Source organism: Oxyura jamaicensis, chromosome 1 (assembly GCF_011077185.1).
Source record: "Oxyura jamaicensis isolate SHBP4307 breed ruddy duck chromosome 1, BPBGC_Ojam_1.0, whole genome shotgun sequence".
Taxonomy (NCBI): Eukaryota; Metazoa; Chordata; class Aves; order Anseriformes; family Anatidae; genus Oxyura; species Oxyura jamaicensis.
This window is the reverse complement of record NC_048893.1, coordinates 142,103,398-142,127,598: the sequence shown is the minus strand read 5'-3', so window position 1 is coordinate 142,127,598 and position 24,201 is coordinate 142,103,398. Positions and strand designations below refer to the sequence as shown.

General features: G+C 40.0%; 1 protein-coding gene across 13 annotated transcripts in view; it reads left to right on the top strand.

Annotated features, from left to right (window-relative positions):
- Window positions 1–24,201, top strand: part of MCF2L (MCF.2 cell line derived transforming sequence like) — a 162,522-nt gene that overhangs the window by 96,041 nt on the left and 42,280 nt on the right. For all 13 annotated transcript variants that reach the window (XR_004748227.1, XR_004748226.1, XM_035317599.1 and 10 more), the window contains one exon: window positions 7,778–7,892. Coding sequence is in view for 11 of the 13 variants with exons in the window: in XM_035317599.1 (XP_035173490.1) it covers window positions 7,778–7,892 (115 nt within the window). In the remaining 2 variants the exon portion in view is untranslated. The remainder of the gene's footprint in view (window positions 1–7,777; window positions 7,893–24,201) is intronic.

Here is a 24,201-nt window from a genome sequence, read left to right as displayed (position 1 = left end):
AAAAGTGAGGGTATTTATTTAATTTAAAATTTCCATCGTGCCTTATTATCAATCATTTTCAGCATCTAGGATAATGGGATGGAATTGAGGGTAGGATAAAGGAATAAATGGGGAAAAAATAAATAAGGAAGTTCAGAGGAGCCTGGTATGTGAATGCGTAGTCAGTGCTAAGGGAGCTGTGCAACCCAGTGCTCGTGGCTGAGATAGGGCTTGCATCCTGATAGAGAGTTCCCCAAGCTAACTGAGCTGTTGGGAATTGGAGATGCAGCGTGGGTGTGCTGATGTAGCTGTGGTCTGGTGGTCCTCATCCTGCAGACTAAGCTGCCGCTGCCTCTCCTGTCAGCTTCAGTACTGAAGCCCAGGCTAACACCTTGGGCTTGAGCAAAACAATGTTTGAATGAGCACCACTGTAGCACATTCCCCAGCAGTCTCAGTGCAAGGCACAGACACATGCAGCTCTGGAAGGGCTTTTCCTCTTGGTATCCCTGCATTCATTCTGCAAAGGAATCTGCTTTCTAGATTTAGAGCTGTCTCTAAAAGCAGCACAGCTGTGTTTACACAGCATGAGGTGTCTTTGATACCCCTGGATTACCTGTGCCAGGTAAGTGATGTGTTTATGTGCTGTGCAGGCATCAGTTGCTGAGCTTGGTCCATCCAGATGCTGGGATTGACCGTGATTAATCCCTAATGGATAAAGGGAGATGGTGCCTCTGCTCGCTGATCAGGCTGAGACAGGGGTCTGATAAGCTTCTGTGTAGTTGTGTTGTTTTCTTGTCTCATCTTCCGGTCTGTAAAACTCTGGCAGGTGTGCAGCAGTGAACTTGTTGGAGTTACTGCCTTACCCTCCCTCCAGTACATGGAGAGGGACGGGCTTTGCAGAGCTGCCCTGCCTCCTTCAGCATGAAGGAGGTTAACCTTTCTAGGCTGAAATTGGACTTTGACTGTTCTTTCTCCTTTGAATCCCTTCCTGCATCAGATCAAGAGACACTCAGGAATGAAACAATGTACTGCTTTATTTGAAAAAAGCTTTTAAAATCTCATTGTTATCGCAGCTGATCATTATTTATAACTTATTCCTGCCTCATAAGCTAAACTAAGTGTTGGAACTGCAGTAGTGGTTGTGTTTTCTATGGGCTGATGGTAGCATGTGGTAATAAGGTTATTTTGTTTATAAAGTTGGCTGTTCATGCTTCATTTGAGATGATGGTGTGTAAGCCGCAGTTCTTTTCTGGCAATTTATTTTTCTGACTTTCCAAGCTCTTCCTTTTTATCCCGGGGCAAAAATTAGATTGAGATAGTGTTATGCAAGAACCAGCCTATCTAGGCAACTCCAAGTAAGGTTTATATTTTGACCATCAGAAGTGAGTGGAAAACAGGTGATTTCAGGAGATGACTAAAATCTCAGTGAGTCCAATGGGAGATTTTTCACCCCCTACCAGTCTTGAGTTCTCACAGCTACAAGCATCGTCAATGCTCATTACATCTGCTGTGCAGTGGAGCTTAGTGAGGACAGTTGCTCCTCATTCTATTTTATTCAGTTTATATTTAAATCTCATATCTATTTTAAGTCTGTTTTGTTTGCCTGAAATAGTAGGACAGCTGCATTATTATGGACTGTAACTATATTCTTCATTCCATTGTATTATTATTGGGCAATTAGATTGTTGTGCAATTTCATTTCACTTTGAAATTCAATTCTTTTATCCTAATGTCCTCCTGCAGGACACTGAAGGTTTTATTTTCAGTGCTGTACCAAGTACTGTTGTTATGGGTTCTGTGAACAAAGGAACAGAGTTAATATTTCTATACTGAATTTATATACAATTTACTTATTCTTGCAGTTGTTGTGCTTACAAGTAGCTTTGCTAGAATGCCACTTAAAGCCTTCCTTATGTGTGTGAAGGGGACATTTTTTAAATTAATAAGTTGCATTTCAAATAGAATCTTAGGACGTGACACAAAACGTGTTAAAATTGAAGTTTCTAGATTATGAATATTTGTGGTAGATAGCTTCTTTGCAGGTGTGGTGAATCAATGTCATATATACGTTTCATTTTTTAGTTTTTTTCAAGACCAGTGCAACATATACTTGAAAATCACATCAGATTCACTAATAGGAGATATCTAGGTCTTGTGGAATGCTTGCTTAATAGTGAATGCAAACCAGTCTGCTTCAACAGCTGAAAATTGTAGCCCTTCGTGAGCTGCTTTCTGAGTTTTGACCTAAAACAGGATCACCTGCTCGTCTGTTTCTTCCTCTGGAGGTACAAAGTATTCCATGTCTCTCATTGTGTTAATTATAATATAAAATGCTCTGGGGACATCCAAGTTAGGCTTGGAACAAAACAATTTAAAGCAAAACTTTATTTTAATTCTTAAGTTTTTCAGCAAGCATAGCCAAATCTAATTGCATCAGGGTTTCAAGGTTCTAGCTCCTCCTACAGATGCTGAAGGCTCCAGCTGTTGCTCAGCACATGTAATGGGGACAAGCTCTGGATGAGGTTTCCAATCAGTCATTCACAAAACAAGATTATAAACCCCGATGTTAATATTTTACCTCAGGCCCAGCTATTTACATTTTTCCTTGGAGTTTCTTCCTTCTGTGGAACAAGGTCCTTAAGAATTCTGTTGCTCTTTTTGTTGCTGCTAAGCTATATTAGGTGTGCCCTTCCACATACCAAAGCAGACAGTCCTCTCTACATGGATCACTGTTTCACCTGTCTAACATGTTCTTCCTTTAGTTTTTTTGTTTTTGTAACCACTTTTCCTCCATTGCAAAGTTTTTTATTATTATTATTACTATTTTATTTATTTATTTCTTCTCTAAAGGGACATTGGAAAGTCTATTCAAAAGTCTCTGGAAAAGACATACCTTGCTGACAGTCTCTCATTTGAATTTTATATTTTCTTTTGCAAATATTTTCTGCTCTCTGGCTTCCTTGCTGTATTACTTTCATACCCAACTTTGTAACTATCTGCAGTTGCTATATGCAGGTGTGTTAAAAGAAATGTAGATGAACAAGAGCATATGGAGAGGTGTATATGTTTATATGTATCTGAAATCATACAAGCTGTGTGATGTGCAAATGGCACTTCTGGCCAGCAAAGTACTGAAACCAGCTGTTTCAGCTCACTTTGCTTTGAATGCCTCTTCATGCATTGCACAACTTCAAATAAAGTTATTTCCATTAAAGGAAAAATACATATGAGTTGCTATTTTTAATTCTTCATGCAACTTGCATTTTTGCATATTCATTCATAGTTGGCTTTCCTGCAGTTGAAAAAGTTAGCATTGGTTCTAGCTCTTAAAAATGCTTAATCTTTGGCCCTTTAAGTTATTCTTGTAAATGATTTGCTTCTCCTTGCTCTTTCTAACTTTAATTCATCAGCAACGTTCTGGCTCTCTTGTATGGAAGTGACCTGGAAATAGCTTGCTGGTTAAACTGTTGTCTTTGTATCCGTTGGTCCTGAGTCTGTAAACTCTGAGAATTTCTAAGTGGATTCTGTACTATACACACTGCAGCATTTATTTTTGAAATTTCAACTTTGTTGTCCCTATAGCACATTCATTGTAAGTGTCCTGTGCTGACAGTGGAAGAGGCAAAAAACAGTAGCGGTTTGTCTCACTCAGGTGTTGATCTAACTGTGGTTTTATATTCAGTACCCTGAACTTGCTATCCGTAGAAACTAGAAACATGAAAGAAAAATAAAATCTGATTTCTAGCCCAGTATACTTACTACTGATCAGCCTGAGCAAAATGCATCTTGTGATGTAATGTAAAACTTCTCATTTCAAGGAAATAATATTTTTTAATAAATACCTCAATTCTTTTTTTTTCCTTTGCAAATGATATGCAATGAAGCTTTTATCCACTACTTCATTGAAGTCTACTTTTAATTTGAGATATTTTGTGTAGTCCAATTAAGTATATTCCTCAAGTAAAAAGGAGAAATCCCTTATCAGAAACATATAACCATAATATCTGAACTTCAACAACAGTAAGAGAAAATACATACTAAGCCTTTCTCTCATGCACACAAATACCTAGCTTTTGACGTCAGTGCAAACAAAATTACTTTTACACAAGCTGGAGCTTTTCAACTGAAGTTGTTACTCATCATCATTGTCAAATTGCTCAGCTCTTGAGTCTTGTGTGCCCATATTGATCAATATAAAGATAATACCTCTTCTAATCTGAATGCCGTTTCATTTGCATGATGGAGCAAAAATGCAGGTCCTCTAACCTGAGTCTGTCATCATATCATTATATCCACCTACACTGCTTCCTTTTTGTGGGATTGGGTAGAGTGCTTCTGAGACTACCTTTTTCGTTTGCAAACTGGAACAGAATAACTAGGGGAACACTGCAAAATAATCTGCTTTTTTTCCTGAAAGTCTCAGCATTCTACTTTGCTGCTCCCAGATTTTGCCAGTCCTACCAGGAGAAACAGCAAGTCTTTTACTGGGTTGTGAGGAATTTTCATTTTCTCTGTGTGCACGTGTTTTTTAGCAGCTGTGCCAATTTCATAATTTGTGTAAATTTCAATGCAGTTTTAAACTGAAAAGAGTAATAATTGTTTGTCACTTCAGAGTGCTTTTGGAGAACAAGTCCATCGTATGACTATCGACTAGAATTTGTGCAAAACAGTGTTAAAATTTCCTTGCCTTGGCAGTTCTTTATCACCCTACCAACTTATAAAAAAAAGAACATCATAAAAAAGAAAATTGCAACTGTGGTAGGAAAAGTTAGATGTAGAAGAATATAGAGAATAAGTGCGAAATTACCTAGGTTTGCCAGTTTCTAAGGATCGCTTTTCCATTCCTTTAATATACGTGAGTTCTTGATGTTCTGGATCCACATAATTTTGATGGTCAGTGCTATCATTTCAACAATTTTACACAGAAGTTAGGAGCACTATGTGATATTTCATAAGCCAAATTAAGTCATTTTGCTACCTAACTTGTGTAGCTAATGCAATTCAACCTATTTTCAAAATGCATATTTCCCCCAAAATGCAGGGCTGTCACTGATGTAACAACTGGCCACAGATCAAGGCTAGTAATCTCCTTAGAAGTCAGCCCCACCTCACTGGAAGTTTACTGGAATTGTAGGGGTTTATCCACTGAAAAACTTCCATTTTACATGGGTAATTTGTTCTCTTTGATATCAGATTTGTTCTGGAAGCTTCAGCTGAATAGGTTTGCAAAGCCAGTTGTAAATGAGTTAATAACAAAGTACTGCTTTAATGAAGGCTCACGGAAATAGGGTGGAAGTGGATCTACTTCATGTAAAGTGCTATTTTGTTTTTGTTTAATTGCAGATATACATTTCAGTGCTCTTCACTTCTATGGTGTTTCCATTTTTAGACTGAAAAATAATAATCCTCTCATTTGGAGGTGGTTCCTTACAGCTACGCAGGTAATGAGACCAGTCTCAAGTAATTCTTGGAAACCATTTCAGACAAAATGAGTGAGGACTGATTGCAGGTACTTAAGGACTGGCGTGTTCTCTCCTGCTCTTTGCAATTTAACCAAAAACAAAAGCTGGCACTCAAGTGGCATTTGATGAATACCTCAAAAAGAAATAACATCAGACATTTTTCAACGTTTTCCGTTGCGTAGTCATGACTGCATTTGTGTGCGTGCATGTGTGTATACACGTATCTTCAAAAAGAAGGGGCTTTAATATCCTTTCAGAAAAACTTTTAAAAAGCAACCACAACAAAATCTACCTAAGATTAGATTTAAAATGCTCCCAAAGATATACTTCATTGTCTTAGGAAGACAAAAACCACTCCAGCTGAACAAGTCAATGCATCCCTGCTTACGCCTAGCAATAGGAGAGTAGGCTTGTGTATGCCATGGTGAATCGAACGTGGCCAGCAAAGAAACTTAGCTTGGTCCACAGCTGTGGTGGACTTTTCAGGAGGGTGATTGGCAGGGAGAGAGAGATGATTTTGCAGCTGTCAAGACTGTGAGCTAAGTAGATACAGTCACTCTGCCACCAGACCTGGATTTCTTTTCTTTAAAAAAAGAAAAAAAAAAAAAAAAAAAAAAGTGAAAAATAATTTTTTGGATTATGACTTTTACAGTTCATGAAGATTACAGTTGCTCATTTTAGAAATGACTCTAAATGACTGTACAAACTGAATTATTGTCATGAGCTGTAGCACTCATGGAGTTCAGGTGAGTTTTCTTGTCTTTTTTGTAACTGGGTTTGGAATGCTGCAAGGCTATTATGTGAATTGGTTTTAAGAAGATATTTAACTTTTTGCCATAAAAACATGTTTCATAAAGGATGAGAGAGGTCAAGTTATTTATTTTTGTCACTCTCTTGCTTTCCTCCTCTTCTTAAAAAAAAAAAAAAAAAAAAAAAAGACCAAAAAACAAACCAACCTGGCTTTCCAAACTCCAGTTTCCCTTTTATCTACTCACACCAAAATTCTGTGGCTTGGCTTAGTTCTAGGAGAAGGAAAGAAAATCACATTTTACACAGCTAATTTAGGACTAAACTGCATAATGCTGCTTTTGCAGAGATGAAACAAAGATAAGTGGTTCTGAATGAAGAGAAAAAATAAACATCCCTTGCTGCCTTAAGTTCCTTCTGAAACAAAGGACATGATAAAAAATGAGCTCATCTCCTGTATTACTATTTTGTACGAACACAAATGTAGGATTTTTACTTGGCTGTATTTTCTGTGGTCTTTATGTAGCTTGCCGTGACAAATGCTCATCTGCAAGTAGCAAGTGCTTCACTAGAGCAGCATGTCTTTCATTTGTGGCAGTGTACTTCAAGTTGCAATATCACATATTTCAAGTCGCAATATAGACAGTGACTTCTCAAGGCCAGCGGTGTTAAAGCTGAAATTATGTGGAATTTATTATGCAGTTCAGAGCACCTGGCTCTAAGCTCTGCAGCATTGAGGCTCTGGTAAGGAAAAGCACCTGAGCAGCTTTGGGAGGTATAGGTGTGCTGAAGTGTCCTGTCAGGAAAATACTGGAGTAACATAATCAGAGCACAACAGTGTATTTACAGGCAGGATGGAGTCATCCCCACCCATGATAACTGCCAATGAGTGTAATAGAAACTGAAAAATAGTAGGCTGTGTCAAGGCTGGATGGCTCCACGTTTGCCCTTGACAATTGTTGGTGGTCTGGGAACTTCCTGAAAGTCGTGGTCTGTGGTTCTTCTTTTAGGCTGTGTCCTGCGAGTGTATTGTTCATTTTCTTTTGTTTCATATGACCTATTTATAGAAGCTAAGTGGAACAAAGCGAGTAGCCAGGGGAAAACTGAAAATAAAGTATAATTGTACCTAAAAATAGATATAGTAGAGAGCTAGCTCCCCTAGCTGAGGGGAGGGTTGCAGTAATGAGTTCAAACTGGTAAGAAGGTTGAGTTTGGTTTAAGTTGGAGACTTGCCTGCTTAGTTCTGAATTATTATTTTTTTTCCTAAATTACTTCATTTTTTTTCTCCAAATGGGTTGTATTTACTTGCGGTTGGCATTTACCAAATGAAAGATGCACTGCCATCTGGTGTCCAAATTGTGTTCACACAAGACACTTAACTACAGAAGAAAATTAATGTGTAATAAAGTTCTTCCTATAAACCTTTATAAGCTATGAAGAAGAGATTGGACTGTTTAGAATAAATAGTGTCCATACTGATGAGTACTGCATCAAAAGAAGAAAAAGTACAATAGTTTAATTACTGGGAAATTGCAGTTTAGGTAACAGGACACTTGTGTAAATGTGCCTGCTTCTTGTTTCTTTTGTAGGTGGAAGAGGGGGAGATGGATGCCCTGTTATCACCTTTCCAGACTACCCAGCTTTCAGCGAGATCCCAGAGAAGGAGTTCCAGAATGTCCTGACCTACCTCACCAGCATCCCAAGGTGAGCACCCGGCCAGGAGAAAATACTCTTATCCAATAAAGGATTTCTTATGTTCAGAAACATATATCATGGGGTAAAGGTCAGGCTTGTATTTAATTAAAGAAAATGCAAATGCAGCAGGTGATGCAGTGCCAATAAGAGTCTTGATTAGTGAGAACAGCCTAATGTAGTAGTTGATAAAACTATAAATAGCAGTATATCATTCATCTAGAGCATGAAAGAAGAAATTACTTCCTGGTAGGTATGGATAATAGATTTTGTAATAGAAGTTTTCCTTTTGTTTCATATTTTTCAGTTGATGGATTTTAGAGTGTGGTGTTTCATGTTTTCAGTTAAAACATATACAATTTTGGCAGGAAATACTAATTTCTGGATGTTACTCAAGATGTTACTCGGTGAGGGAATACTCCATAGTTACATACTGGGGTTTATCCTAACCATTTGTGCTTCGTTTCATTATCTCAGCTGGATGTACAGTCTCTGTAGCACTTCCAGAAATCTGACCAGTAGTGCTAAGCAGGCCCAACAATTAATGCTGATTCTCTTAGAAGGTATGGTATAGTGTTGTCAATGGGCTGCTCAAAAGAGATTGTGATTTTTATTGAAAATCTGTTAGGGAAATACTTCAAGATCCTGACAGAGGTGAGAAAGGCATGTAGCAGAGTAGAGTACAGATGCTAGAATTCAAGAGAACAGACTGGCTTATTCAGGAAAGTGCTAGGTGGGATTTAATGGAGGGCAATTCTGAAGAGTAAATCTGCTGAGGAAAACTGGCAAGTTTTTGAGGACTACGCTGCCCAAGCACAAGTCTTGGAAAATGAGTAGACATACTGGGAGACTTACCTGGCTGAGCGGAGAACTTGTGACTTTGAGCTGCAGTACAAAGAGAGCATGAAGGAGGTGCAAGTAGTGGCAGGCTACAAGGTTGAAATACAGAAGCATTGCCTGAACGCACAGGATGGCTTCAGGTAAGTCACAGCACCCCCCCAGAAAAATTCAGCTGCATTGGCAGTAAAGGAATAAGCAAGGAAAATATGAGCCTGTGCTGGATGGGCTGGGTATTTTAGTGGCAGCCAGCATAGATGAGGCTGAGACACTTGAAGCAAAGAGTTCAACAGTTTTCTCTTGGCATTGCTGTGAAGTGATCGTCCTGCTCTACTCTGTGCTGATGCAGCCTCACCTCGAGTACTGTGTGCAGTTCTGGGCACCACAGTACAAAAAGGACATTCAGCTGTTGGAGAGGGTCCAGAGGAGGGCGACAAATGGTGAAGGGCCTGGAGGGGATGACGTATGAAGAGCGGCTGAGGTCACTGGGCCTGCTCAGCCTAGAGAAGAGGAGGCTGAGGGGGGACCTCATTGTGGTCTACAACTTCCTCGCAAGGGGGAGTGGAGAGGCGGGTGACCTATTCTCCATAAACACCAGTGATAGGACCCGTGGGAACGGGGTGAAGCTGAGGCAGGGGAAGTTCAGACTAGATATCAGGAGGAGATTTTTCACTGAGAGGTTGGTTGCGCACTGGAACAGGCTCCCCAGTGAAGTAGTCACTGCACCAAGCCTGTCTGAATTTAAGAAATGTTTGGACTGTGCACTTAGTCAGATGGTCTAAACTTTTGGGTAGACCTTTGCGGTGCAAGGAGTTGGACTTGATGATCCTTATGGGTCCCTTCCAACTCAGAATACTCTATGATTCTATGATTCTCTGACAGTCTGCCCTAGCCTTTGTGCTTAGAGACAGGATCTGAGTTTGAGTGATTAGCAACAGGTGAGGATCTCAAGGATCAATTGAAAAATCTTTACCCAAAACTAGTATTTGGGATAAGCTGAGCTGTATCTAGACTGGTGAGGGACCTGGCTAATGGCATGGTGAGGCAACTCTTTATCATCTTTGAAAGATTTTTGAGATCAGAGGCAGACTGCGATGACTGGAGAAGAGCAAATATCATATTCATCTTCAGAAAGGGCAAGAATAATGATCTGAAGCACTACAGGCTAGTTGACCTCACTTTAGCCTGTCAGGAAGTTATGGAGTGAGTCCTCTTAAAACACATTTATACGCACAAGAAAGCTGAAAGTGCTTGGAAGTAGCCAGTATGGATTAAACAATGGTAAATTGTGCTTGATCAACCTAATTCCATGGTGAAATTACTGGATGTGTGAATGAGGGGAGGCTGTGCATGTCTCAACTTCAGCAAAACTTTCTACAGTCTTCTCCCATTAGCTTTGTGTCCAGCTTGGGTTGTTACAGTCTTGACAGGGGGGGCTACTAGGTGGTTGAAAGACTTGGTCATCAATTTGTTATTGGGAGAATAATGAAGCATTGAGACAGGATGCCAAAGGATATCATGGAGTCTTCATTCTTGAAGGTTTTCAAGACCTGACCGTACAAAGCCCTGAATAACCTGATCCAAATTTGGGTTGGCCCTGCTTTGAGCAGGAGGTTGGACTGAAAACCTCATGAGATTCCTTCAAGCCTGAACTATTGTATGAACTGAGATCTGTTATGTCTCTTCCAACTTGAGTTGTGGCTTTTCCAGGTTAAACACCCTTAGAAACGCAGGTTGTCCAACACCAATTAAATGTTGGTCTCAAGCAGTTTTTCTCATTCTTTTCACTGACAACATTCAGTGCAACTCAGCATGGGCCATGCTGAATTCGTGTCTGAAACTAATCATGGTGTATTTCCCTCATGCACACACATGCTTTATTTCTTTTCATGCATATACAGTAAAAAAAAAAAAAAGTTCTTCTTGTAAAACTCTTTCCTCTTAATTATTTTGTAGGACCTGTTCCCTTTCAGGGAACACCGGTTATACGCAGCACCATGAGGTGCTGTGCTGGTTGAACTTGTTAACACCTAGGTGTAATCAGGAGAGGAGCTGTGAAGCCAACAGTCAGCTTAATTTTCTTTGTTTATCCTTGTGCTGTTTAAGCTGTGTGCTGCTAAGTCTCCCTTGATAGTATCTTTCTTGAATACTGTTATTACAAATAATTATGTGCTAAATTCACATCTGCTCCTCCTTTCGAGAGTCCTCCTTTGGCAAGACACTTTATTGTGGCCCACTGAACTTCTTCACAGAGTGGGGTTCATGTGAGAAATTCAAACAGCATCTGGCACAGGGAGGAACACTGAAGGCATCCCAGAGCATCAGTTTGGTGGGAGCACCTTTTGACTAATTAAAAGTCTGGGAGCAGAATTTCTGGAGATTTTTTTGTTAATTTTTCCCTACTTTCCAATAATTATTCTATGCATATTCCAGCCAGCAGCAGTTGTTGCTTAAGTTTGGTTGTTCTTGTAGGAAGGTTCTTGTTTTTGTTATTCCTTTTTTTAGTTTCTAATTCTTTAGATCACTGTCCTGTGTAAACCAAGGAGAATAGCTCAGATAGGTAGATAGAAAAAGCAAGATACTAACTTTTATGACTATAACCATATTTTATGTTCTTGGATTTTTATATTTTTAGTTACAAGTTTTAAGGTGAAATGTTAATGCCACTGTTAAAATGCTGATAAAACTGTGACCTTTCTAGTGCCTGAGAACTGCTTTAATCTCAAAGGGCTTTGGTCATCCCTGACATCTTCTCTAATGGTGTTACAAGCTTACTGTGTTAAATTTTGTTTATAAGCCCTTGGGCAGGTATATAGGAATAACAAACTGCAGAAACGCTGCTAACCAGATGTCAGCGTACATCCCCTCATAAAACATCTGCGAACAATAAACTATTGACTGTACATACCTCAAAGATGGGCAGTATTGAGAACTTTGAATTGCTGATGTTTCTAGTGTTGTTAAAGTTGTCACAAGGCAGGATTTTTGTTATCCTAGTTTTCAATGGCTAAAATTTTAAAGACTGTTTGGGATGCTTTGGAAACAGCTTTTTAGGGAAGCAGAGGGAGATAGTTAATCATTTATTTGTTTTGTGAGTTTATTAAAAAAGTCTAAGATATACAAATTTACAGAAAGGGTAAAAATACAGACTACAGCTTTTATGCATGGAATCCCTCTACTGATCAGTATCATTTAACTTATGAAATACATAACTTTGTCTTTTGGTTGTTCTGACTCAGGGGAAGGAGAGAGGCTTTTTCATAGAAAAGCCCTGTAGAGCACAGACACGTCTGGAGCCACAACAGTTCCTTGGAAAACATGCTAGGCTGTTTGTGCCACTTGGCCCTGCACAAGATTCCCGATCACAGCAAGGGGTTGGCAGCAATAACTCAAAGCTTATTGTCTGACTGCCTGCAGTCATGTGTTAGGGGAAATGATATTTCATGGGAATGACAATGAGAAACTGCTAAGATCCCCATAAGAAAGGACCTTTCTATGTTCTGCAGAAGATTTTTGCCTAATAAAATATTTACTAGTATAGTAAATTCTAGCTGTGGCATCAGATTTTCAAGATTTGTTCCTAAGTGAAAGGAGTACTTGTAAAAGTCTTGGTAATAAGACTAGCTTAGGACTTCCTGTCAAAAGAGAAAAACCAAAACGTCTTAACACGTCATTACTATTCCCTCTGATTGCATAGGTGTAAACATGACCTTGTCCCTTCTCACTGAATTATTATTCTGTACTATCTAAACACTGAGTTTAACAAGCTTTTCCTGTACAAACATTTTCTTGTCCCTTTCATAGTGAACTGCTACAATGAAGAGTTAAATATCTCACGGGTCACCTTGCATTCAGAAACTGAACTGTTATAAGTTGCATGTTACCAGCTTAGATCCAGCTTAGATGACCAGGCAGTATAATAATGCAAACAGCAGAGCTATCATTGTGTGCTCCAGTGTGGAAGTCTGATAAGTTGAGGAAGTTAAAGAAAGGAGACAGTGGAAAGGGAATACCTCATTTCAATTTAAGATACGCAGTTAACCCTGGTGCAATTGTATATTATTAAACAAAAAGCTGAACCATCTTCCTCAGATTGCTAACACTGCAAGGAAAATATATGTTCTATAAACAGCTAGATAAAGTACAGTACCTCATGTATGGTTTGTAATAATCTCAAAATATTCAGTAGAAAGTTGTTGACATGCTATGTGAGAACAATCATGTACCATGTGTACCTAAAGATCATTGCTGTATCAGGAAAAAACGATGGATTAAGGATAAGAACTATAGACAGTGGAAGATTATAGCCAGTCCTTTTATATTTCATTTTATATTGAGATGTATGTTGTAAAGATATACATCTAATACTTCTGAAACGGATTCTTCCTCTTAGCAGCTAGTGGCTTTAGTACTATTATTGAAGTACAAAATGTTTTGTATCGAAAAGCTGGGGGACTCTCTTCCTGAGAATGATTTTTTTTTTTTCTTTACTTAGTTCAAGTGATTTTTGTTATTGATTTATACCTGTAGTACCCAAGATGAAAGAAGGAGAATCCATGGCAATATGTAATGTACTTAGGGCAAGGCCTTAAAGGAAGAGTACTTTAACTACAATGTTAAATTACTACAAATACTTCTGATATAAGTACTGATCTTCAGGAATTAATAGGTTTTAACAATGTGGTTTCTGAATAAATTCATATCTGTATTTACATGTCTGTAAGAGAGAAGATCTTTAAAGTCAATTGGCTTTCAGCAGAGAACAGCAGGCTAAGTCTTGCCTATATTTGAGATGCTTTGAGGACACTTTATAATATCTGTGTAGCTGGTCTGATACTCCTTAAAGCCTTCAGAGAAGGATGTCTCCTGTTACTTCGCTGGGTGAGTCCTTTGGGGATTGCTGCTGAGCTGGGTAGGAAGACAAGGTTGTTTCACCACAGAGTTGAATAAAAATACGAAGACTTCCATGCAGTGTCTGTCATTGCTACTGCAAAGTGGGAGAGGCTCCTGTGAGATGTGCCTTTTACATCCCATATACAAAGGGTGAAGGAAGAATATTCCATTCAAGTTTGGAATGGACTTCTAAAGCAACTGCCTAATGTACCCTTAAGAAGTTATTTCAGGGCATTCAGGTTGTTTTCCCCTTTTTTTCTTGTTTTGAAAGTATTTTTTCACCTGTGCATTTGTCCTAGCAAATGGACTTCTAAGGTCTATGATGTACACTGAAGGCAAGTGTTATATGTGCTTATTTCTATCAATCACAGCTGACACTTAACATGTTTTATTAACTTACCAGCGTGTATGCATTCTTGGAAAATGAGTTTACAAAATGTGGGGTGTGACATGAGAACTTAGTCCAAAATAAATTAGTAAATAATTGAAGTATTAAAAAATAAAAAAAGGGGGGGGGGGGGGATTTTTAAACATATAGTTTTGTTTCTGGCTAATTAGCAGTTTCTACTGCAATCTGATAACAATATGCTGTATGAGAAACTAAAATGATATAGCTTTAATGTTTTTCTTCATTACTCTTACAGGTTCATCCTTAAACAAAAATAAAGGCAAGCTAAAATTTTTTTGGTCACAAGAGATTAAAAAATTAATATCCTAAATGGGTAACACTGTCTTAAATACAAAGTTTCCTTCAAAAGAAATGGTATAGATTAGAAAAATTGGAGTTGTCATGGCCAGTTTCAGTCCCACACTGCTTATTAGATACAATACACAGGCCTTTTGTACTTGTATTCAGACAGAGCCTTTTACAGCCTCTATTTGTAATGCCCTTCTGTCCCGCTGCATGATCCTAAGCATATCTCAGGTTAAATTGTCATGTTCTGCTATTTCCTGTTTTGAAAGCTGTCCCCGTCGGTTTCCTGCCCAGGAGAATGTCCTCGTCTTTAAGATCACAATGGTTCACAAAGGCCCGAACACAGTGTGGTGTTCTAAGAAATGCTATTGTTCGTAGTACCGCCTAGTGTGTGAAATTAGGGAGCAAGCCTGGCCAAGTTACGAAATAGAACAAGATAACTTCACAAAGTGGCGTCTGGGAGTTATAAAGTTCTGTTGTTACGGCCTGGCGAGCTCCAGACCCTTCCTTACTAAGTGCACCAGCTCTCTGTCGTTTGGGATTAACATCGGGTTGCCAAAAAACTAAAAGGAAACATCTTCACTAAGCCTCTCAGAGGGGTTCACATCCAAGAAGACTTCATTAGTATGGGCACTGCAACGCATCAGGGAACTGGGGTTGTTTAGCCTGGAGAAGAGGAGGCTTAGGGGAGACCTCACTGCTCTCTACAACTACCTGAAAGGAAGCTGTGGGGAGCTGGGGGTCAGCCCCTTCTCACAGATAATTAGTGATAGGACTAGGGGGAATGGCCTTAAGTTGCACCAGGGGAGGTTTAGGTTGGAAATGGGGAGATATTTCTTCTCAGAAAGAGCGGTCAGGCATTGGAACGAGTTGCCCAGGGAGGTGGTGGAGTCACCATCTCTGGGGGTGTTCAAGGAAAGGCTGGATGTGGTGCTTAGGACATGGTTTAGTGGGTGACAGTGGTGGTGGGGGGTGGTTGGACCAGGTGATCTTGGAGGGCTTTTCCAACCCTAATGATTCCATGATCTAGCTAGGGACTGGACGACCATGGCACAGCATGGTATGGATGTTGCTGAAGCTAACAAACCTTCTTGGTGTGCACAGGGCATGTGTGAGGAGCAGGCTCGGGTCTGGCCAGTCTTGTCAGCACGGTTTCACTGCTGTGCTCTGGGAGCTGGGGCACCTGCATTAGGGTAATTCTGTCTTTGGGCCTAAAGAGTCCTACAGGGCCAGGCCGACCTTCTGAGGAGGCAGTGTGGGAGAGTAACCACACATTACCTCATTTATCTGCAACCTAAATAAGCAGCCAGCTGCTAGCTAAGAGCTAACTACTTCTATTTTATGGAGTGCTGGGGACGAATGTCACCACATAATGGGTAAGAAGTGCCAAAAACCAGACGCCCTGTCAGTTCACACTGACACACTGAGCAACAGTTTTGCAGCTTCAGTGTCTATTTTTGTCAGCTGTGTTTCATTTCCATGGTCTCCTCTTTGTCAGATTACAATCCAGGCTAAAGATGTGGAACCTGTATCCTGCTGTTACCTTGGCAGCCCCTCAAGTTCGTCAATGAGAACATCCCAGGGCTTCCAGCAAAATCTGTCATGCTGTGCGTCCCCTTCCTCTCTGAGCACAGCTGCCAAACAGTTGTAAATGCCATATGTTCCTGTAAGCAGAAAAGAAATGCAAAGGTTTACGTTTAAAGTGTTGAATCCTGAGGTAAAGTGGTGGTCGGGAGCTTTTGTGTCAGATACGTTGTTTGACAACATTAGGTCAAAGCTCAATGTGTTAACTGGTCTGAATGTTTCCTGGGTTTGGGGCAATTTATGGTTGTTCTGATGTCCATCTTGTGAATGTATTAAACTTGTTCTAAGGTTCATCCCTGTTGAGGGGATTCTTTAAATTCCACGTACACCTTCAGGGCCTAGAGGATTTGAGTAGTATACAGGCTCTGTATGCATGACAAACATTATCCAGTGGTAAATTTTATCTGGTAAGGAGACAAGGTAAAATTGAGGAAGCTAATTAGTAAAATTCTGGACCTCATGCTGGAGCTTTCATTAGGTCTAATCTCAACTGCAGAGAATTTAACACCCTATTTAAGTATAAACTCACCTTCCTAAAACACAGCATGCAGCCTTCCAGAAAATGTATCTCAGTACTTCCTGCAATGGCATTAGTGGTTGTTTTAGTATACTGAAAATATATTTAATTCCAATGTCATAGGTCTGAATTGGTGTAAAATGCTTTCATGGAATCAGACTTGATTGTTCTAAAGCTAGGAGCACTCAGGCTTTCTGTTGTTCATATTTACTTAAGCTCAACCAACATGGAGCCCTTTCGCATTTACTGACCTATTTATCCTTAATTGTCCCTTAAGGATAATGTGGCCTACTTCAGCCATCTGTAGTTAAGTCTAAATGAGTCCTCAAAATTGTTATCTTTCTTCAGTCATTACAAAAGCAATTCTGTGTGGCATGAAGAAATTACACTGAATTTTCTATTCAAAAAATAAAAGTTCTGCCCTAACAATATTTATTCTAGTTAACTTCACACACTAAAAGAGGGTCTGCTAAGCAGTGACTTTGTCGTTTAATGATTATTTATTTTACCTGCAGAAAAGCATCTATGCCGTGCTGATTTTAGAATGTGTAATTCCTTAGTGGTGTAAAACTTGATAAGTGACTGTACAAAAGGGCCGATGGAAAAGAAATCGGTGTGTGTGATACAAGCAGAGATGGAAGATTATGCCTGGGCACTTCAGTTCTTATTCTAACATTGACTATATTCCCTCATCTCCCCCCACCAACAGCATAAGCTTTTTGGAGCAGAAAGGATGTCAGCATATATGATGGAATATAGCCAGCCATACTGTGCTCCAATCAGCTAATGTTTATTTATTTATTTGTTTGTTTGTTTTAAGGAGGAATTGGCATGAAAGTGTGAGTGTGTTGTGAGGTCACAGAGTAGGAGATAATGGAGAAGATAGGGACCCCCATATCTGAAGCTGAGTGGGGAGGCAAAGAGAAATGTGATTGTGCATGCTATATAAATCAGTGCAAATGCTGGAAAATAAATAAACTGTGGTCCTGTGCTGCTTATTTGGCCAAGAAGCACAAGCAGTGCTGTATACAGGTGCCTCCAGTAGCCACGTTTGGATTTGCATTGCATGATTTCAGGAGACCTGCTGCTGTGCAGGATAAAGACCTTTGCTTTCCTTTGAGACCAAGGCCTAAGAGCAGCTTTTCTGGTCACAGTGATCTGTCACTCACCTCATCTACAGTATGCCTCTTATAGGACCCATCTTCCTTGCAGGTTCTTGCTTTGAAAGCAGATGCAAGAGCCTTTGTGGTCACAGTCCTATAGGATCTTTGGTAGAGCGGTAGGGTTGGAGCAGGTATCAATGACCAGACGTGGTGTTTGGGGCTGCAGTCATTGCAGGAGAGGCTGTGAAGCTTGGAGATGTCCCAGGTTTTGTCAGCCCCTTGGACAAAGCTCTTTGGAGTTGTATTCATTGCTCTGTCTGCCTGTTTATATGGCCTTTGAGGTCTCTCTTGCTGACACAGACTAATGCCCAATTATCTTGTCTATGCTTATAAAGTTCCCCAAAGCATTTTCATTGTTTTCCTATTCCAGGCTCTGTGATTCTGGTCTCCTCTGCCTCATGAGCAAACTACAAAAATTTGCCTAACATGTTTTTCTTATTATTTATTCATGCTACCTCCCAACCCAACATGCGTCTAAATTCTTCTTTTCATATATCCTGCCGGCTTGCTGCGAGATCCTGAAGTCCAATTTTGTGTATCTGATGATTGACCAATTCTGAGCAAAATGAAATATGGTATGAATGTTTCAGATATACCTGAGGCATGAACTAGCAACAGCTGAGACCAAAAGTAAGAATAATAGGAAAAACAACAGATAAGCTTTTCATCAGTAGTATTCTGGGTAAGATATAGGAGGAATTAACTGGGAAAGGGAGAAGGAAGGTCCAAATGCTGTGATTTCAGTGCATGTTTAAAAATCCATCTATTCTAAAAATTGCAGCGTAAAATGAAAATGAGGGCAGTATAGTACGGATGTTGTTGTACCTATAGCGATTTAGTTGTGGTTTTTTTTTGTTTGTTTCTTTGTTTTAGCTAGGCAATTTTTATTTTTTAAATCAGATTTTAAATATAAGAATCAATGAGAAATGCTGTCTTGTTGCTTACAGGTTATATTCTTGTCATGGGGTGTGACAACATAAGCTGTGTTGGGTGAAACGCAGCTGGTACAGCCAGGAGCTTTATATATAAACATTTTCACTTGGTATTTCAGAGATTTTGGACAGACCACTAGAGGCTGCCCTTGGATAGCAGCACTCCTGAGTGTCTCACTTTTAATTTCTTTTGCTGGAATTCCTTCTTTTCTGTCATTTTTCTTAATGAACAATAGTCAGCCTAAATTTGGGTTATGTGTATTTTTCCTTCTACAGTTGATGTGCCTTCAGCTATCTATGAAAGGGCCAAAATAACAAATAGGTCTATACCAACAGCCTGTTGTCAAAGTGCTGTACAGGAATTCCCTAGTTAAACACAGTAATGATGGCAAATTTTGTCCGAATTCCAGAGATTTGGGTACAGAGAAATAAAGCTGCAGCACAGTGACTTTCAAACCAAGCTTGGCATCTCAGGAAGATCGGGCTGAACCTGTTCGTGGAGGCTGTGCTCTACGGGTGGTTTTCCAAGGAGACCAGAAGCAATGGACATGTCCTCAGCTCTGCTTCCTGCACTGTCTGACTTCTCCAGCATTTTCAGCTGAAGAGATATGGGTTAAAAAAAAATAACAACAGAAGTGTTAGAAATTCCATCTAAAATTATTCAGAAGTCATCCTTGTGTTCCAATTTTGCCCCATATATAAAACAAAACAGGGCGCTCTTCATTGTTTCTACGGTTTTGGTTTGGTTTGTATTTGTTTCCCCTCGTAAATGTTACTGGATTAAAAAGTGCTATCTGATAGACGGGTTATACACCTCAATGGGAGGTGGTTCCTGGGGGAATCCAAACTGAGATGTCAGGCCCGCGGTGTGAATCAGAGCTGAAATGTCAGGCCAGTTTGCTTTGGGAGCTCTGGAGGTCTGCTAGATAGCCAAAGAGCTTTACTCGTGTCTTCAGAAACATTATGTTCATAAATGTTATGCTCATTAGGAACAGCTCTGTTCTCGGATGTGTGCAGTCATACATCTGTGGCAGAATTTGGCACCAAACTGCTATTTTCTGTCAAAACAATTAAACATCATCACAGTATCATGCAATTGCATATACAACCATCTTCTGGGAATATGCTTTCATTCTATTTATTTTCTTGGCAGTTTCTTTTCTTTGCCACTGATACTTTGATAACAATGCAAACCTCAAATTTTCTGTCATAAAAATAACAAATGCAATTTTAAAGCTTGATAATTTGGAGCAAGTATAATTAGTTGGAAGATATTACCTTCTTGCTTTCAAAACACTTCTAACTTGTCTTAGGTGTGAAGTCTGACTTGTGCATTTACAAAATATATTTGGAATATCATTTGTAATGTTGTCATTATAAAGGATTATAATGCACTTTTATTTTCCAGGCTATTTTTCAATTGAATGCTTTAAAGTACTAATTTAAGTGCAGGGTTTTAGAAAACATCTGAAATAGCAGCAGCATTACAAAGCAGTATTCAGCTTAGATACTGTGTTAAAACCTACAGGCTCCTTTACCAATTGAAACTAGAAAGTTCATTGTCCAGTGTAGAGCCCAAACAATGCCTGGTTTATAGCTTTATTTCAGTTCCTGCAATCTCTAAATTGATTTCATTGTGTGCCTTCTACAGTGAGGCTGGGTATTACGAGCTATAAAAGCCTGAGATATCTGAAGCTTTCAAACTGGGGCTTTGTGGAGCATGATATAGCCTCCTATTTCCATCGTTTACTCAAGAAAACACAAAACCATTTTATTTTCCTTAAGCTTTGTGGTTACCAAGGACAAGAAATCATTAATTTCTGTCTCACTTTGGATAGACAGAAAGAAGCTGTCAAAGATCAAAATACAAAGATTAGATCAAGTATAAATATATGTGAAAATTAAAAAGCAAAATACCTTTCAAGAATTACAGGAAAGTGTCAAATCTGCTTTCTTGTTGTTGTTGTTTTTTTTGTTTTGTTTTGTGTTCTTGTTCTTATTGCTTTTTTGTTAAATACCCGGCTGGTCAGTTGGTATTGGAATCAAATGGATTGGCCAGTTTTGAAACAAAGTAGGTGTTGCGATAATGAAAAATTAAAAGACAGTGAAACTGCTATCTAATTGCTACCAGTGCTTAGGTACTGGACTTTTTTAATGTTATGATTTGACTTTTTTTTTTTTTTTTTTTTTTTTTTTTTACTTTGTTAAATTCATAAGCCATTGAATTCTTCTGCTCTAGGAAGTACCGCATCTTCTAGAATGTATCGAAAACTCAAATAGAAGTCTTGGTTTTCCAAGGGCACAAGGACAGGAGACATGGGACAAGGCTATGCTAGGGGAATTGTTGCTGCTCTTCATTTTGATGGAAAAGCTGTATGAAAACAGCTAACATGAAATCAACCTTAGAGCAGGGTTCCTGTCACCATAGGGCTTGACTGATTTTTTTATTATTATTTTTTTAATAATTGCTGTAGCAAAGATGGGTTTATTAATACCACATTCTTCACTATATTATCTGACTGTCTTCTAGAGCCCATAAAAGCCATTAAAGAGAAGGCAAATCTCTGCTTTCATTCTTTGCCAAGGAATTTGTTTGTTTGTTTGTTTTGAATCTGTGAAACATTTAGGATTAAGAAAGAGTTCTTGCCCCCCCCCTCCCTCACTTCCCTTAGCAGACATCCTTTGCAGTGGCAGGAGAGTTGGGAAGTAGTCTTTGAAGTGGCCGAGGTTCAATCAGTTGAAATGCATTTTAAAATGTAGGAGGCAAAGTTTCTCTTGGGAAACGATAACCTTGGTAGTATTGTCTAGTTTTCTACAGCCAGTTCCTAAGCAAAGTCACAGGGAATGCTGTTCTTGATTACCCTAACCCACAGGGATTATATATGTAATATAATATATAGGACGATACCCCTCTTCCTGCAGAGTGGTAGCAGCTGGGAGGATTTTCATCAATAGGGGCATGATGGGAACACTTGATGCTCAAAGTGCTCAGGCTATGGGACCGTCTACTTCTCATATGATGAACCTGTTTGAGCTTCAACTTGTCTATTTAGAGAGCTGGTCCACACAACCTTTCTCATGGCATACGCAAGACTAAATGTAACTGCTATATGGACAGGGCGGTCACTACCATTCCTAAGATGATCTGTCACCATGTCTTGTATGTTTGCCCCTTCTGTGGTGCAGTAGGATGGTCGACAATGGGCAGATGGGCCAGGTCCACAGTGCATCCTATATAGACCTGCACGTTGTATACCAGAAAGGTATTGTACGTCATATATTGTATACCAGAAGGATTTGTGAGCAGCTTGAAGAGACGCTACATCTCTTCAAGCCATGTCTGCATATCACTGATTCTTATTAATGATTAGTGATAAGCTACAGAGGGAGTAAGCTTTAAGAGTTGGGGTATTAGGGATTTATAGACCACTTATAGTGCGGTGACTTGCCTGCAGTTCGCTGCAGTCTCTGCCTTGGTGTAGTTGATGCAGTAATTCCTCGCAGACTACTGAAGTCCTACTGCTGAAATAGCTGCTCAGCCATTGAAAGCAAGAATTCCTAGTCCTTTTATGTGTATTGGCAGAGGTAGCCAAGGTGGGGAATGATCCTGAGTATAATGTAAGCCAACTGTTTAACAGTAAGACTTTAAGACTGAAATGAATTTTGTATTAAACTGGAATTGCTTAACCTGAAATGTTGCCCTGCATTTCAAACATCCTCAAACTTGATATCATCGAGCCAATGTGACAGACCTGAAGATTTGTTTTCTTTTCTTGGTAAGAGAGAGCAATGATTGCAAGCAGTTTCCATACAGCAGTGTAAAAGCAATAGGAACTTATTTGTGTAGCAGCTGTCACCACCCATACCTCGGAGAAATACAGGGATCTTTCAGATGGTGACTATATAATTGCTTCCACATACACCAGAGGGAAGTTCCTTTCTGCAGCCCTATGTAAGCTCTCCCACCCTTTCCCCCAGGTGCATGAGATCACAAGTCTTGCAAACTAGACAGAGAGGGAGATGTCCCCATAATCCAAAGCTGAGGAGTCATGAAATGGAAAACTCAGGTCCTGCTCTACATGGAAAAGTCAGTGCTTGTTGGGCAGGTATTTTATCCTCGCTCTCTCACCATCCCCAGATGGTGTTGCACTGGTTCACCAGAGTGGAGGGAGGGAACTGAGCAGAAAGTCTACCCTGTGCTGCATTTTCTCCCGTTATCTGTCATCTGCGGCCCATACTCCCCTTGCCCTGCTTTCTACCTTTCTGGCTTGACCTTTGTGAGCTTGCTGGATGTATTCCCTGCAGAGCTGGGGTGGTTTCTCTGCCTTTCTAAAAATGTTCTGTTCTTTGTGCTGGTGAGTAAACAGAAGAACAGAGCTTAACTCGTGATGTATTTCTTGTGTTAATAGGGAAACAGAGGAAGGAAATACTAAATTGGAATTACAAGCTTATAATTCATCCTTCAGAAAGTACACCGGATACAAGTTAATGCATTTACAATAAAAAAACAGAGGTTGTAAGGGAAATGTCAAGGAGCCTTAATAGGCAGGTGCTTCTGCTAGGTTTGCCTGCTGTTTCTCACTGTAAGGTTGGCTTCCAGTCATTTATAATGCTGCCAAATTTTCTTTCCATTCCTCACCTGAATTTTGTGTTGATTTTTTTTTAAGTTTGGCCATGCATCAGGTTGTTCCCAAGGGGCGAGGGAACAATTCACTGTGCTTTCAAAGGCTGAAACAGCCCTTTGTTTCAGAAGCTCAAGTGTCTCCATCCTTTGGTTGTGGACTTGACACTTAGGAGAATGAGGGCCTTTGTGTCAAGAAAATACCTTCAGAAAAATCTGCCTAAATCACAGATCACAGGTTCAGAGTAGCTGGCTGAGTTGGGTATCAGAAGTTGTGGCCTGGGCCTGATCAGGGGCTTCACTATGTCTGGTGGGACGCAGTGGCAGCAAGCTTTCTGAGCTGCTCTTGGGACCAGGCAGCACGGAATGAGACTGGCTGAAGTGACGGATGGCAGGAGCAAACATGGATGGTGGTGACAAAGCCCACTCAAGAATAATACAGATGCATGGGAAGACCTGGGCTAAAGTTGACGAGTGCAACACAACTGGAGCAAGGCATGGGGTGAAGCTCTGTGAGCAGGAATAGGCTGTGTCCATCAGAGGCTGCGTCCATTCTTCTGCTGAGCCACACGCAAAGAACAGAAGCCAAAATGCTTTCCTCTCCAGCAAATAGAGGGGAATGGATCAGGAAATGAATATTTGGGTAGAATGGAATAAATACAGCTGAGGGAAAGTGGGGCAGGTGGCACTCGGTTAAATCAGGAGCCAAGGAAAAATTGAAAACATGCGTGTTACTGGAGTACCATTCATCACACAATGGGGGGAGGAGGTTGGGCATTGTCTTGTAACTGTGTATGCAGGTGTGGGTGGTGGGAAGAGAGGGAAGTTGAGCAAGACTGGACTGGCAAACAGACCTGTTTCCAGTGTTTACTTGTTCTTGAATACATAGCTTTGTTGTCTTCATAGTGTTCTCAGCTTTGTTGTCTTCCTAGTGTTCCCAACTTTGTTGTACACGACGTCTCAGTTTGGTTTGTTGCTTCCTGATTACCACTTGCTGGAGCTGGATCGCAGGCTCAATCGCCAGCCCTTTGCAACGAGGCGCTGCCATCAGGATAACAAATCGTGTTCCCACAGTAACTG